Source organism: Brettanomyces nanus, chromosome 1 (genome assembly GCF_011074865.1).
Source record: "Brettanomyces nanus chromosome 1, complete sequence".
In the NCBI taxonomy this organism is placed as follows: domain Eukaryota; kingdom Fungi; phylum Ascomycota; class Pichiomycetes; order Pichiales; family Pichiaceae; genus Brettanomyces; species Brettanomyces nanus.
In genome coordinates this window covers 2931641-2944996 of record NC_052374.1, presented here as the reverse complement: position 1 = coordinate 2944996, position 13356 = coordinate 2931641, and the positions used below count along the sequence as shown (strand labels likewise).

Genomic DNA, 13356 nt, shown 5'->3' with positions numbered 1-13356 from the left:
ATTAACTAGAAAAAGAATAATGTTGATGTTGTACAGATGTTTATCTTACTGTCGTCTGACCTCTTGTAATCGCAGTCATAAAAAATTAAGTCCATCTGTCAAAAAGCTCAGACGGCCGGTCCTATTAGTAGGAAAAAAAAATTTTCAAATTTCGCTCTATAGAGTGTTACAGAGAAGGACAAAAAGACAGCCGTGAATCAAGGAGAGATTGTAGGTGTAAAGCGAAACCCCCTTGGCCATGTACCATTGCAACTATGCTAGTAGCTCAATTCAATTATAGAAAAATATGTGATTATATCTCAGCAGTCTAACCGTTGTGCATTCCATCCCGGAGTAACTCGGAGCGAAGCAAAATACTTTACTTCTCGTCGTTTTTAGATGCTAAATTAATTCTCCGTGCCCGCACCTCTTGATCTTTGTCTAGTGCATACGTCTTCAGTTCACCAGGTCGGATATGGTGGAAAAAGTCTCTGGGAGGGGTCACCGTACCCAAGGCGCGTACCCCAGTACGGTCCAGAAATCCCAAACCAATTAGGTAGGATGCGTTGACCCATCCAAAGCCTTCTGTGGCTACTCCCTTGAATCCCGAGCCTTGGTTTCCATACTCGGCATTCACTTTATGAGGCTGTCTTTCCGATGTGGCATCATACTTCTCCACAACAATACCGTTGAAGTCCACAAATGCCAATGTCATCATGTAGCACCATCTGTAAGCCAACCGTCGTGCTACGTTGTAGTAACCGTAGTTAGACAATCCTTTCCACGCAATCATCTGGTGGGGTGCCCAGGCATACGGATAGTCCCACTGTCTCGAAGGCTTTTCCATTCCGATTCTACCCCGGCTACGCTTTGTACCTGAGACTAGACCCCCGAACTCCTCAAACTTTGGTATCGAGTTCATGACAATCTTCTCTGCCTGTCTTTTTGAACAAAGATTGGCCCAAAGTGGGAACAATGATGTCACTGATTCATATTCCGATGGCTTCTGTAGCCTGACGTTATAATCATAGTACAAACTGTCCTCCTCGTTCCACATGTACTTGTTGATCCTCTCCCGGCGAACTTTGGCCAACTTCTTCCATTTCTCACTCTTCTCCACGGTACCATCTGGTAAGACAAAGTTGTTGCTAAAATATGTCTCTATCATGAATGCAATATCCGTCTCGTATTTATATAAAAGGGAGTTCAAATCAACTGTAGCCAAGTGTGCACACACTCCCTCTAAACGGTAAGAAGTATCATGGCCGGACTCTCTGACAGCTCTATCATTCAAAAGATACTCATCCAACGAAGGTTCTTTAATCTCTCCATCGTTGTATTTCTGGGTAAATTCTTCAAAACTGATCCCGTATTTCTCGCAGTACGGTCTAAGCACAGCGTGGAAATGTGAGGGTTCCGTCTCTGGAGGAAATCCCAATCCACCTGGGTGATAAGTAGAAAGCCCTGTTTTCCTGTCGAGTCGTGGTTCCGAGCACCACACATCATTATACTCTTTGATCGCAGCTGTCGCAGCATCTTTTAATAAATCCAACTCTTCCCGATGCTCGTGCAATCTCACATAATTGAACACCCTGAGAGCCATTTGAGTTAGGAACGGAGGTTGCGACCGACACAAATAGTACGATCTGTTTGCATTGAGAATCTTACCATAGTGATTGATCTCAAAGATAAAGTTCTTGCACATACCAATGCAAGGGTCCACCTTACCACACTTAAGAAGCCCTAGGGTTTCAAAATACGAGTCCCATCCATATTGTTCATTGAAGCGTCCTCCAGGAACAACGTATGGATAGCCGTCCAAATCGCCGTATCTTCCAGACTTGTGTTTCATGGCCAACGCAAGAAACCCGGGCCTATCATTGACAGACTTCACCCATTCTGCGGAAATATCTTCGGGAAGATACTCTACTTGTAACTGGTATTCTGGATGATGCTTGGAAATATTCATGTAATAATAATATTGCTCAGGTTCATGGTGGGGCACATAAACCCTGGGGAATTTCGCTTCTGCTGAATGTATTTTTGTATCACGTGCCATCTCCAACACAGTATCTTTTGTGACCTGACGTGTAAGGTTCTTCCAAAACACCGTAGTGATAAGCCTGGTAAGCCTGTCAACTGGGTTCTCGTTAAGCCTAGCCTCGTCGAGAATCATCTGCTTCCGACCCATTCTCTTTGCAATGGTGAGTTCCTGTAGAAGATTTGCTAGCATGTAAGTACCTCTTATATCGTATTGATTGAATCCGTTGGAGTTGGCCGTACCTAACTTCAATACCTTTGGACCAGTATCCTCGATGGTGATCTGGCAGTTATGATCAGTATCTTCGTTTTCCAAAAGTTGCTCCAAAGTAGTATCAATGTCGCTAATAAAAAACCTCTTTGGATTGATTTTGGAAGAGGAATCGTCTGCAGAAGCACGACGTCTGAGTGATGACTCGGCAGGAGGCGAAGGGGACATTTCAAACGCGGCTCGTGAAGACTGAGTATCATTCGGATCAAATCCTTGATGAGTCAATTCTCTCTTTCCCTGTTGATCATCCTTCTTATGAGTTTCGAGTTTCCCTGTTCTTGTCAGCTCGTTCCATAGGTTTATACCGTGGTTGTATCTTTTGACGAAGCTTGAAGATCGTTCTCTTTGACTGTTTAATCCTTCTTCAGACTGGGAAGAAAGACCATTGACGGTAAGACTGTGCGGATCCATGGAAGGGCTGGTAACGCCAATCTCAGACTGGGCACTCATTCTGTCTGTTTCATTATCGTCGCTTTCAATAGAGCTGACGTCATCCGGAGAAACACTACCCTGATCTGAAAGTTTCGGATCAATCAATCTGGATTGTGATTGACTCTCTAGAGAATCAACAGATCGATTGAACGGAGAGGACAATCCTGTTCTTGGCATGATGTTGTAATTGATATTGGAGCGTTTTTGATTATCCAAGGCTAGCAAAGACCCAGTTGAGTTGGAAGCAGACGCAATCCTAGGTTGCAACTCGTCTTCCTCGAGGTCGCTTTCTGTATTTTCCGATTCGGGTAGATGTCCTGAGTCAGACATAAATCCTCTCTCGTTGGATCCTAGCTGAGCCTCTTCCTTCTTATGAATAGGTTTAGTTATGTCAGAAATGTGGGATCGCCTGCGTATGTTGGTAACCCGAGGGGGATTGTGGTGATTCTGGCTATCTTCATAATCATCCTGGTTGTTAATGGCACTCTCCAGGTCGCCGTCGTCATCGCTATCGTCGGACTTATCACCAAGAGAAAACAAGCCGTTTACGGCATGACTAGAGCGAACACCTGCAGTGTGAATATCGGTATCGCTTGAACCATACTGAGGTGCTACCTCCATTCCTAGAAATGCAGGATTGAATCTAACACCAGGCGATGGTCGGGGAAAAACAGCACTTATAGTTCGCAGCCTTCCATAGTGAGTTTTCCTATTGGCAGGGTCCGTTTTGGGACCATAGTACAGATCGGGACTCTCGTAGGGACTGACATCATCGGAAGGCTTGCGTACATGTAAGATGTGATCTGCAGGAAGCAAATCGTTTAGTAGAGCGTCCTTAGATCTCTTTCTAGCAGTTCCCTGTTGCACAGAAGACATGAAGTGTCAGAATTAAGTTAAGAGAATGTGAGATAGAAATGAGCCAAAAGAAAATGATCGTGTAAAATTGGTACAAGGAGGAAGGAAAGACAAAACGAGAAGAAACTGTTATAGTCCAATATTTCCCAAAGGGTAGAGAGAGAAACCGACAACAGCTAAGCGTAGTTCAGCCACTCAGAAATTAGCACTGATATAGATAGAGATTAACTTGATAGTGAAAAAGTTTGAATTTTCGCCTCCCCTCCCCCCAGCCTTCTAACTTAAGACTGAGAAATGACCGGCATAAATATCCTATTGTGACTGTAGGGAGTGAGAGTTTCTACCGGGCATTACTGGGCACATTGGATACCAGGATTCTTTCTACTTGCCACCCGTTTGCGGTGCGAGGGCGCTGTTCCATAGCTGAAGGATGTTTTTGGACCGCTTTTACCCCCCACAGATTATGTGTGTATTTGGCTGTTCCATTTTGTTGCTCCTCTTCATTGCTCTCTGCTGCTGCTACCGCTGCTGCTGCTACCGCTGCTGCTGTAGTCAACCGTCTGCGTCGATCGAGCCTGAGTCAAAATCGAGAAACTTCTAAATTTTGGACTTTTTTGGCTGCAAGTAATTTTTTTTCCTGGATCTTTCGTAGTACATAATTTGTTTCCTTTTATTTGCTTATAGTAATCAACAAGCAAGTATTTTTTAAAGCCCAAGATCAGAAAATGTCCTTTGAAGACACCAAGAAGGGCGAGAAAGCTCCAGTAAGTGGCTCTAATTCGTTGCCAAAGCCTCCTACATCAAACGTGTTTGCCATGTTTGGAGGTGACAAGAAGGCCCCTGAGGCAAAGAAAAGTGAATCGGCAGAGGATGAGGCTGCAGATGAAAAGGAGAAGAAGGAACAAAGGGAAAGAAAAGAAAAAGATGAAAAATCGACCGAAGGAGAAGATGATGGTATTCATTTCGAGCCATTGGTCCATTTAGATAAGGTTGACGTGAAGAACAATGAGGAAGACGAGGATGTCACATTCAAAATGAGAGCCAAGATGTTCCGTTTTGCTCCAGATGCCAAAGAATGGAAGGAGAGAGGTACAGGAGAGGTTAGATTCTTGAAGCACAAGAAAACTGGTAAAGTTAGACTGATTATGAGAAGAGACAAGACTTTGAAAGTGTGTGCCAACCACTATTTGGCTCCTGAGTACGTTTTGAAGCCTAATGTGGGATCTGAGAGATCTTGGGTCTACACAGTTACCGGAGATGTCTCTGATGGTTCCCCTGCCGTCCAAACTTTTGCCATCAGATTCGGTTCAAAGGAGAATGCCGAGAAGTTCAAGAAGGAGTTCGAAGAGTCTCAGAAAGAGAATGAGTCTACCCACGAGAAAGAATGAATCCTCTGAGTAGAGAGACGTGTGAACATACAAATAATAAAAGTCTTCACTATATATGCAAAAAAAATAGTAGATATACATTAAAATGGTCACGTCTGTTTAGTATGATCATCGATGTTGATCAGTTTAGCCATGCGGTGGCCATAATAGGTTCTGCCGAACCCCCATTTGAGAAGAATCCATGCCATTCTGGCCGGCGAGAATTCCGGCCACAGAACTGACACTATCTCTATATCGCAATCTAGGTCAATGCATTCCCAGAGCATAAAGTCACTCAGTCGATACACAGCAGACGTTCTTATGAGCAAGTCAAGCTTGGGAAGCCCTCCAGTATATAGATTTTCAGCCACCAAGTGCTCTGTAATTGCATCCGGTGGATATCCCTTCGTCACTACCTTTCGCACTGCGTGTGTCATGTCGTCGCGTGACGTATAAGGCCAGCAGACGTTTAGTATGGCACGGGTATTGTTCTTGGTGAGTTCTTCAGCGTCTTTCAACACCTTCCAAAGATCTTTAGGTAGTAGATCCAAATTTCCAAGCACCCGGATCTTGATTCCGTATCTTTCGCATAGCTCTCCATTTCCTACCACCTGCTTAAATTTGGCCTTTCCGAGCTCCATCAACCACTCAACTTCATAGCGGCTTCTGTTGAAATTCTCGATGCTGAATGCAAAAACTGTTGCCACCTCCACACCACAATCATAGCATGTTTCCAAAACTTTGGCCATACTCTCAAAGCCGGCACTATGGCCCTCCTTCATCTCCATATGGTTTTGTTTGGCATATCTTCTGTTACCGTCCATAATGAAACCAACATGCTTCGGCACTGGGCCTGCGCTGATAACCCGGCATATCTGGTTCTTGGTAAACTCCGTGATATGTTGAGTGAGCGGAAATGTAGATATCCAGTCAGCCATGATGGGGGTAACCGCACGTTTATAGAGTAGAGAACGTTAGTTGAGTGGGCGGGCTGTCAAGATTAGAGTGAGAATAAATTTTTTTTACCGCAGGAACGGGGTTTGATCAGGCCGGTAGAAATCTCCCGTGGGCACGAGGGCCCTCCCCCCCACACAGGTTCCTGTTATCGCCAAGACCCCTGAAGTCTATTATCTCAAGAGCCTGGGGCCTAGCAGGGTACTAGACGGTTCTAACAACTAGTGATCTACATGATCGTAGAGAAGCGAGAAAAGTAACAAGAAAAGAGACACTGAAATATGAGATCATTTATTGCAGCCTTTGCTTCCTCTTCATCACTGTCTCTCTTCACTCAGTTCCTTCTCTCAGTGACTCTCGGGTTTGGAAAAAGTCGGTCGATTGGGTATCTAATTTTTTTCTAACTATTCTTTTTGTCCTCAGGTTCTTGCTTACTTACTTAGATTCACTTGCCGTTATTTACTACTGCCACTCCATATTTATAGACAATGCTAAACATTCGCTTACTCCGCAGTTATCAATCTAGGATCCTCGGGTCATTCAGTCATCGCTCGTTCCACTTTTCTTCCTGCCGACATGTTTCGTCCTACTCTGCAGCTGTAGAGGCTGGAAATAAACTTGTCAATCCACAACCCAAGAAAGTGGTCAACGATCCCTTTTTCCTTGTTTCCGAGGAGATGAAGTCTCTTGTCAAGAATATCGGTGCCCTCATTGGTTCTGGTCATCCCACCTTGAACCGTGTGGCCTCCTATTATTTCGAGTCAAGAGGAAAAAACGTCAGGCCGTTAATTGTCTTACTGATCTCCAAATCCCTTTCGGAAATTCCTCAAGAGGAAAGGACAAGGATCTCTGTTGATTCCAGCGATATCAATGATCAGAAAGAATACCGAGGGGTTAGTAGTACCATGTCGTTTGCAGGTGCAGACCCTGAGCATTCAATTACTCCGTTGAAGATTCTTTACGGTATCAATCCAAAGATGATTCTAAACCCCTTGAGTAAACCATTTGAGCAGAGTGCTGCTGTCAAGAGGATGGATGAACAGAACGGTATTCTTCCCAGACAGAGAAGACTTGCAGAGATTACTGAGATCATTCATACCTCCTCGTTGTTGCACGACGATGTGATTGACATTGCGGATTCTCGAAGAGGACGTCCTAGTGGAAACATTGCCTTCACCAATAAGATGTCTATTTTGGCAGGTGATTTCTTGCTTGCCAGAGCGTCGGTTGCGCTATCGAGGCTTAGGAACAACGAGGTGACTGAGTTGATGTCAACAGCTATCGCCAACTTGGTGGAAGGAGAATTTATGCAGTTGAAGAACACGGTTTTTCAACCGAAGGTCAGTGAGGTCATTAACGGCGGTGAAGTCAAGCGAGTGCCTGAACCTACAGGTCGCGTGCCAATGAAAGTCCCGGAATATACATTGCAACAACCCGTTTCCATTTCTCACGAAGAGAATGTCCAGGCCGCTTTCGAATACTATCTCCATAAGACATATTTAAAGACTGCGTCTCTCATGTCCAAGTCTGCACGCTCTGCTGCCGTTCTTTCTGGATGTAACGATGAAATGATCGATCATTGTTACAATTTCGGCCGTAATTTGGGTCTCTGCTTCCAGATCGTTGATGATATGCTCGATTACACCACCAACGAAGATGTTTTAGGAAAGCCCGCTGGTGCAGACCTTAAATTGGGTCTAGCTACTGCCCCTGTACTTTTTGCCTGGCAGATCAAGCCGGAAATCGGCCCCCTAATTGCACGTAAATTCAGCGCTCCGCACGACGTTGAAATTGCTCGTACTGCTGTCGTTGAGGCTGGCGGTGTGTCCAAGACGAAGAAGCTGGCAGAAAAGTATCGGGATGCTGCTTTAGAACATTTACGTTGTCTTCCTGAGTCTGATGCTAGAAGTGCGCTAGAGTTCCTTACTAATGCTGTCGTTACCAGAAATAAATGACGAATTCTTTACGCCTTATATCCATGTATATATGAATGAACTAGAGATCTTTCAATTTTTCTTATTCGCGCAACTTCTTTCATACTAACTATTGTATTATTGTCTTGTATCGATGATCTGCAAGTCAATTGTTCTTGCCACTATGAAGCCCTCTACTAGTTCGAAATTACAAAGAGCCATCTTTAAAGCTTCCAAGGATATAGAGCCTGATGGGGAGATCAGTGAGGCTTTAAAACTCGATATAAGTCCTCATTTAGACACTGCGGTAGAACCCATGCTAAAGCCTGAGCTTATAAAATTCATCGCTAACTTAGATCCGGCTTATACGCTTGGGACGAGGGAAAGAAAGTTACAGACAATTGGGCGTATTGCTAATCCTGTTGATGATCGAAAGAGCTCTACGAAGGGTGTCGTTAAGTCATACTCTAAGAGAAAGCTCAGTATAGATGAAGCCGTCGTGCTTCTCCAATTACGGAAATGTAAGTTGATCTCCATAGATATCGAAGAATGGGAACGTGCCAGAAATCTGCTTACCGAAATTGGTATAGCCATGTACAATCCTCAATATCAGAGATTCTCTCTTTTCCCGCATATTGTCACTGAGCATCTCGTTATCAAGGAACATCTCGACAAGCATAACGGCAGATACGTTCCTGATGCCAAGGATAAAAATTTGACTGGAGAATCCACCATTCTGTCCATGTCCCAGGCTAGGGCTACTGTGCATGAGCTCTTTGATAAGCTGGGAAAGGATACCGTGATCGTGGGACACGGCGTTAGCGGGGACTTATCTATTCTTGACTCTTTGGGAATCCATATACCTGCTGATTTGAAAATTATAGACACCCAATCGTTGTGGTACTCAATTTCTGGTAATAAGAATGCCAAATCTTCTTTGGGATATATACTAGATCGGTTTGGTATTCCAACAGCTTTTCTTCATAATGGAGCCAACGATGCATACTACACTTTAGTGGTTTGTCTTATGATGGCTTCGCCTGACTTTAGAAACAGTTCTGTTTTCAGAGAGAGGAATGCAAAGATTTCTCCTGCTGTTACCACTCCCTCCGATGATGATGTCACTAATCGTGAGAAGGTCATCATTCGGTGCGGTTTGGATGACAAGGCTATATCTGTCAAGATGGGAAGAAGCGCAAGCAATCGTAATAAGAGAAACCCTAGTCCTAACAACTTCTTTCAGCCGCTTAACTATAACTCAAAGAGGTTCAAATCTAGAATTGACGAGTTTCTCAAGTAACTTCGCATTTACATAACTCTATTGTACAGGCTATATTATATTACTTACACCTTCATTATTTTCTTCTTGTTCTTCTTCGCATCCTTCTGTTCGTCCCCCTGAACCATATCCTGATTCTCTAAAGTGACTGATCTTGTCAGATTATTCACCTTGTAGATACCCACTAACCTTTCAGCCAATTCAAACATGTTGTTTCTTAAAGATATCACCACAAACTGTGCGTTCTTCGTTCTTCCCTTGATATAGTTGGCTATAATACTGACGTTTCGGAAGTCTAAGGCGGCGTCAATCTCATCCATAACGTACAATGGTGTAGGCTTGTAACTGTGAAGAGCAAACACAAGTGCCAACGACGAAAGAGTCTTTTCACCTCCAGAAAGGTTACTGATATTCTTCCATGATTTTCTTGGCGGCATCACTGAGAAGAGAATACCTTCCGAGAATGGATCCAACGAATCCACAAGCTCTAGTTCAGCGTTACCTCCCATAGTGATCATGTGATACATCTCCCTCAAGGTAGATGAAATAGCATTGAATCCTGCCATGAACTCGTCTAATCTCTGTTCCTTCAACAGAGTGCAACGCTCTTTGGCACTGTCACGAGCAGAAACTGACTCGTTAAAAGCATCCTTACGTTCTTTATACTCGGTGAATCGCCCTGAATACTCTTTTAAAACATCAAGATCAACCTCTGCATTTGTCAATGCCTCCTCCATTCTGTCTACCTCTTGCCTCACTGCAGCAAAATCTACCTTTTCCAATTCCTCTGGTCTCAACTTAGGAAGTGATTCCCGATTCTGTGAATACTGTTTTCTTTCTTTTGGATCCATCCATCCCAATAGTTCCTCGATATCTCTGACCTGAAATGTGCCGGCACTCTCAGTCATGTTGGTAATTCTCTTCTCGCAACCTTGTACGGCCAACTCGTATTTCTCTATTTCTCCCATAGACTCAATCTCTTTCTTACGAAGATCGTTCAATTTCGACTCCACCTCTTCCAAATCGTCTTCTAATTTCTCCTTCTTGTCCCGCTTGTCATCTTTGCAGCTTTGTAACTCTCTGATATGACTCTCTGAGTCCTGAAACGACGATAGTTCTTTTTTATATTCAGCTTGAATTGATGCTATCGATTCATCACATTCTTCAATCTCCTTCTCGTTATCACTGATCTGTTTCTCGAGTCTTGAAATCTGATTCTTTGCTTTCGAAGCAGTCACCCCATCGTTAGATTTTTTCTCGCCAAGAATCTCGAGCTTCTGCTCCACAGAATCTACTTTCGCCTTTTGGATCTTCAGTTTCACTCCCCCAATATCCATTATTCTCTGTTCGATCTCTGAGATCTTCTGCTGTAATCCGGAAGACTGCTCTTTCAAATGGGCCTTATCATCTGAAAGTCCGGTGATGACACTGTTCACGCTTTCAATCTCCGTCTCTGTGTGTCTCTTCTGCGTACTATCTTTACTCATCTCTTTTAGTCGCACTTCTGCAGTCTTTATCCCCTCGTTCAGAGATCGAATTTCGATATCAAATTTCGAAGATTCCACATCAATCTGAGGTAACCTCTCTTTATATTCAATCAATGCCTGTTCCATTTGTCTAAAAGCCGTGGTAGCCTCTTGAAAGGCCTTTTCCTTGTTGTCCATATCCATCACCAACTTCTGCATTTCATGCTCGGTAATTTCGTGGGCTCCTGAAGGGTGCTTAGATCTCAATTTCATGGCCCCCCTGTAAACGGTACTACCACCACCGGACATGGCGCCACTAGAGTCAACGAGTTTGCCATCCATTGTAACTACTCTCCATCTTTTTCTCCCTCCAAACGCCACCCTATTGGCTACCTGAAGTTTCTCTGTCACCAAAGTGTCATACATCGACGAGTAGAATGCAGCTGCAAATTTTGGTTCAACAGGTTCAATCAAATCGAACAATCTAGAAACGTTCTCGGGAGTTTGAATACGCTGTAAGTTAAACTGCCGAAGTTTATTCAAAACAATGAACTTACCAAAGCCCAATCCATTCTTTCTAATGTACTGAATGCACTGTTGAGCGCATTCAACGGTATCCACTACCATATCATCTAAAGATCCTCCTCCGGTAGAAACGGCAACATCATATTTATCGTCAATGATACCCAAATCGCCAAGTCTACCATAGAAACCCTGAAGTCTTCCTGTCTGTTTCAAATGCATCAATGCATTAAGCACTCTGTTTCTGGATTCTGACCTGCTGACGCGGGATTTAGCATCCTCTGCTCTTTGACGTGCGCTCATCAACTGCCTTTCCATCTCTTTAAGTTTTTTAGAAGCGTCTGCCACTTCGGGCTCGCCCAGCTCAATTTGACCATTCACGTGAGCTTTTTCCTGTCGAAGTAAAGCGATCTGCTTCTTTTTGGACTTCACAAGTTCCGTCTTCTCCTCTATAGCCTGCCTTAATGAAGTTTCCTCTTCCACAAACTCAGAAAGACGTTTCTTGAGAATCTCTAACTCTGAGTTCTTGACATCCAGCTCACCCTGTTTGCTATCAATCTTATTCTGCCATGGTTGAAGCTCTCGTTGAAGGTCATTCATCCGCTGAGAAAGATCTTTGGTTTTGTCTGACAGTTCTATTTTTATCTTTTCTAACTCTTTCTTTTCTTCAGTAAGCTTAATCTGAAGTTCTTGTTCTTGATCTGTATATCCTTCAATGTTTTGCTGATTGATGGAAAGGGTAGCCTGTGCTTCCCTGAGTGCAAGTTTGTGTGACTCTAATGATTTCGATGCTTTCTTCTGACTGCTCTGCATATGTTTGATTTTTTCGTCCATTGTCACTTTCTCTCTTTCAATCTTCTTATGTGCTTTCTTCAGGGTAAGAATTTGAGTCTCAATTTGATCAATCTCCTTACCAAGTTGGACATGCTGAGTACGCAGCGATTTCACCTCTATTTTTGCACGGGAACTCTCCTGCTTTCCTGTTTCTAGACTCTGCTTCAACTGCTCTAAATTTGCTTTGTTGGTATCAAGCTTTTGCTGATCTCGACGTAGAGAAAATTGCAAATAGGTAGCCTTCTTCTCAAGGTATTTCTTCTCGTCTATAAGATACGCTAGTGCTTTTTCCTTGGGCTCTTCCATTTCATTTTTGCTCTTCTCAACAAACACAAATCTTCTCTCCTTCTCGATGCAAATGTCGTTGAGTTCATCAATTTGGGACAGACACTCTCCAATTGGTTCTTTGTACTTGGAAGTACCTATAATATCTTCAAGATACTCTAATAAGCCATCGTCGCTGTCCTTTTCGGCCTTAGGTTTCATCTGCGCTATGCTTTCCACTTCACCCTGCAAAATAAGAAATCGCTTATGGTCTAAATCGATACCTTGGGCTTTCAAAAGGTTTCTTACTTCGGTGAAATTACTTCCATGGTTGTTGATGTAGAATTGAGAGGAATTGTTTCTCGTGGCCTTTCTCGACACAACGAGTTGTGATTTGGGTACATCCTCGGCGTACCCATGACCATTTTCGTCAAATTTATCTATCACTTTTTTAAAGTGAACATCCACCCGGCAAAAAGGAAGGTCTTGGAAGTTCTCTGAATTGTGTATAAGTTCACTCAACTTTGACTGACGCATTTTTGAGGCTCTAAAGCCAAACACAAACAACAAAGAGTCAATAACGTTGGACTTTCCTGAACCATTAGGTCCCACCACGGCACTAAAAGATGGATGGAATGGCCCGACAACTTGTTTTCCAGCGTAGGATTTAAAATTAATAAGTACAAGTTGTTCTATCACTAACCGTGGTGTTGGCTTGGTCATGGGAGGGGGTCCAGGTTGAGTGGGTATTACCGGGGACACGCTCAGCGTAGTCGGTGCACCGAGTTCTTCTTTAGGCTTCATATTAACCCCCTCCTTGTCAAGAGGTTCAAGTCCCACAACAGAAATTTTTGACTTGGTATCGGTTTCAGTTGAAGAAATTGGGGGCGACAGAGGCACGTCCTTTGTATCACCTCCCTTGGGAGCAATAACTTTATCCCCTTTTTCTGATTCATCCATTATGGTATCTCCTTGTTCGTCCTTCTTGAAGGAAGAATGCGCTTCTGCCATTAGTATATCCCCATCCTCATTGGTCATTATTATGGATGATTACTTAGCTCAGCCTTAGAGACACATGAAGTGTTAAATAGATCAAATCAATGTTTATATATCAAAACGCGTTCGCACCCTCAGAATCGACTTTAATGTATGCGTCGATCGCCGCGATCTCTCCAAGAAT

General features: G+C 43.5%; 6 protein-coding genes across 6 annotated transcripts; 3 read left to right on the top strand and 3 right to left on the bottom strand.

Moving 5' to 3' along the window:
- Positions 1 to 358: 358 nt before the first annotated feature.
- Positions 359 to 3598, bottom strand: NTH1 (alpha,alpha-trehalase nth1; the record flags this gene model as incomplete). The annotated part of the gene is made up of 1 exon (XM_038921698.1): positions 359 to 3598. One exon carries the CDS (start codon positions 3596 to 3598, stop codon positions 359 to 361), a length of 3240 nt encoding a protein of 1079 aa, XP_038777626.1.
- Positions 3599 to 4302: 704 nt separating this feature from the next.
- YRB1 (Ran GTPase-binding protein yrb1) lies at positions 4303 to 4965 on the top strand (the record flags this gene model as incomplete). Its single annotated transcript, XM_038921697.1, has 1 exon — positions 4303 to 4965. One exon carries the CDS (start codon positions 4303 to 4305, stop codon positions 4963 to 4965), a length of 663 nt encoding a protein of 220 aa, XP_038777625.1.
- Positions 4966 to 5054: 89 nt separating this feature from the next.
- FOA43_001380 (uncharacterized protein) lies at positions 5055 to 5882 on the bottom strand (the record flags this gene model as incomplete). Its single annotated transcript, XM_038921696.1, has 1 exon — positions 5055 to 5882. One exon carries the CDS (start codon positions 5880 to 5882, stop codon positions 5055 to 5057), a length of 828 nt encoding a protein of 275 aa, XP_038777624.1.
- A 504-nt stretch (positions 5883 to 6386) lies between these two features.
- FOA43_001379 (uncharacterized protein) lies at positions 6387 to 7853 on the top strand (the record flags this gene model as incomplete). The annotated part of the gene is made up of 1 exon (XM_038921695.1): positions 6387 to 7853. One exon carries the CDS (start codon positions 6387 to 6389, stop codon positions 7851 to 7853), a length of 1467 nt encoding a protein of 488 aa, XP_038777623.1.
- A 142-nt stretch (positions 7854 to 7995) lies between these two features.
- Positions 7996 to 9111, top strand: FOA43_001378 (uncharacterized protein; the record flags this gene model as incomplete). The annotated part of the gene is made up of 1 exon (XM_038921694.1): positions 7996 to 9111. The coding sequence occupies one exon, from the start codon at positions 7996 to 7998 to the stop codon at positions 9109 to 9111; it is 1116 nt and encodes a 371-aa protein (XP_038777622.1).
- Positions 9112 to 9155: 44 nt separating this feature from the next.
- FOA43_001377 (uncharacterized protein) lies at positions 9156 to 13214 on the bottom strand (the record flags this gene model as incomplete). Its single annotated transcript, XM_038921693.1, has 1 exon — positions 9156 to 13214. The coding sequence occupies one exon, from the start codon at positions 13212 to 13214 to the stop codon at positions 9156 to 9158; it is 4059 nt and encodes a 1352-aa protein (XP_038777621.1).
- Positions 13215 to 13356: the final 142 nt, after the last annotated feature.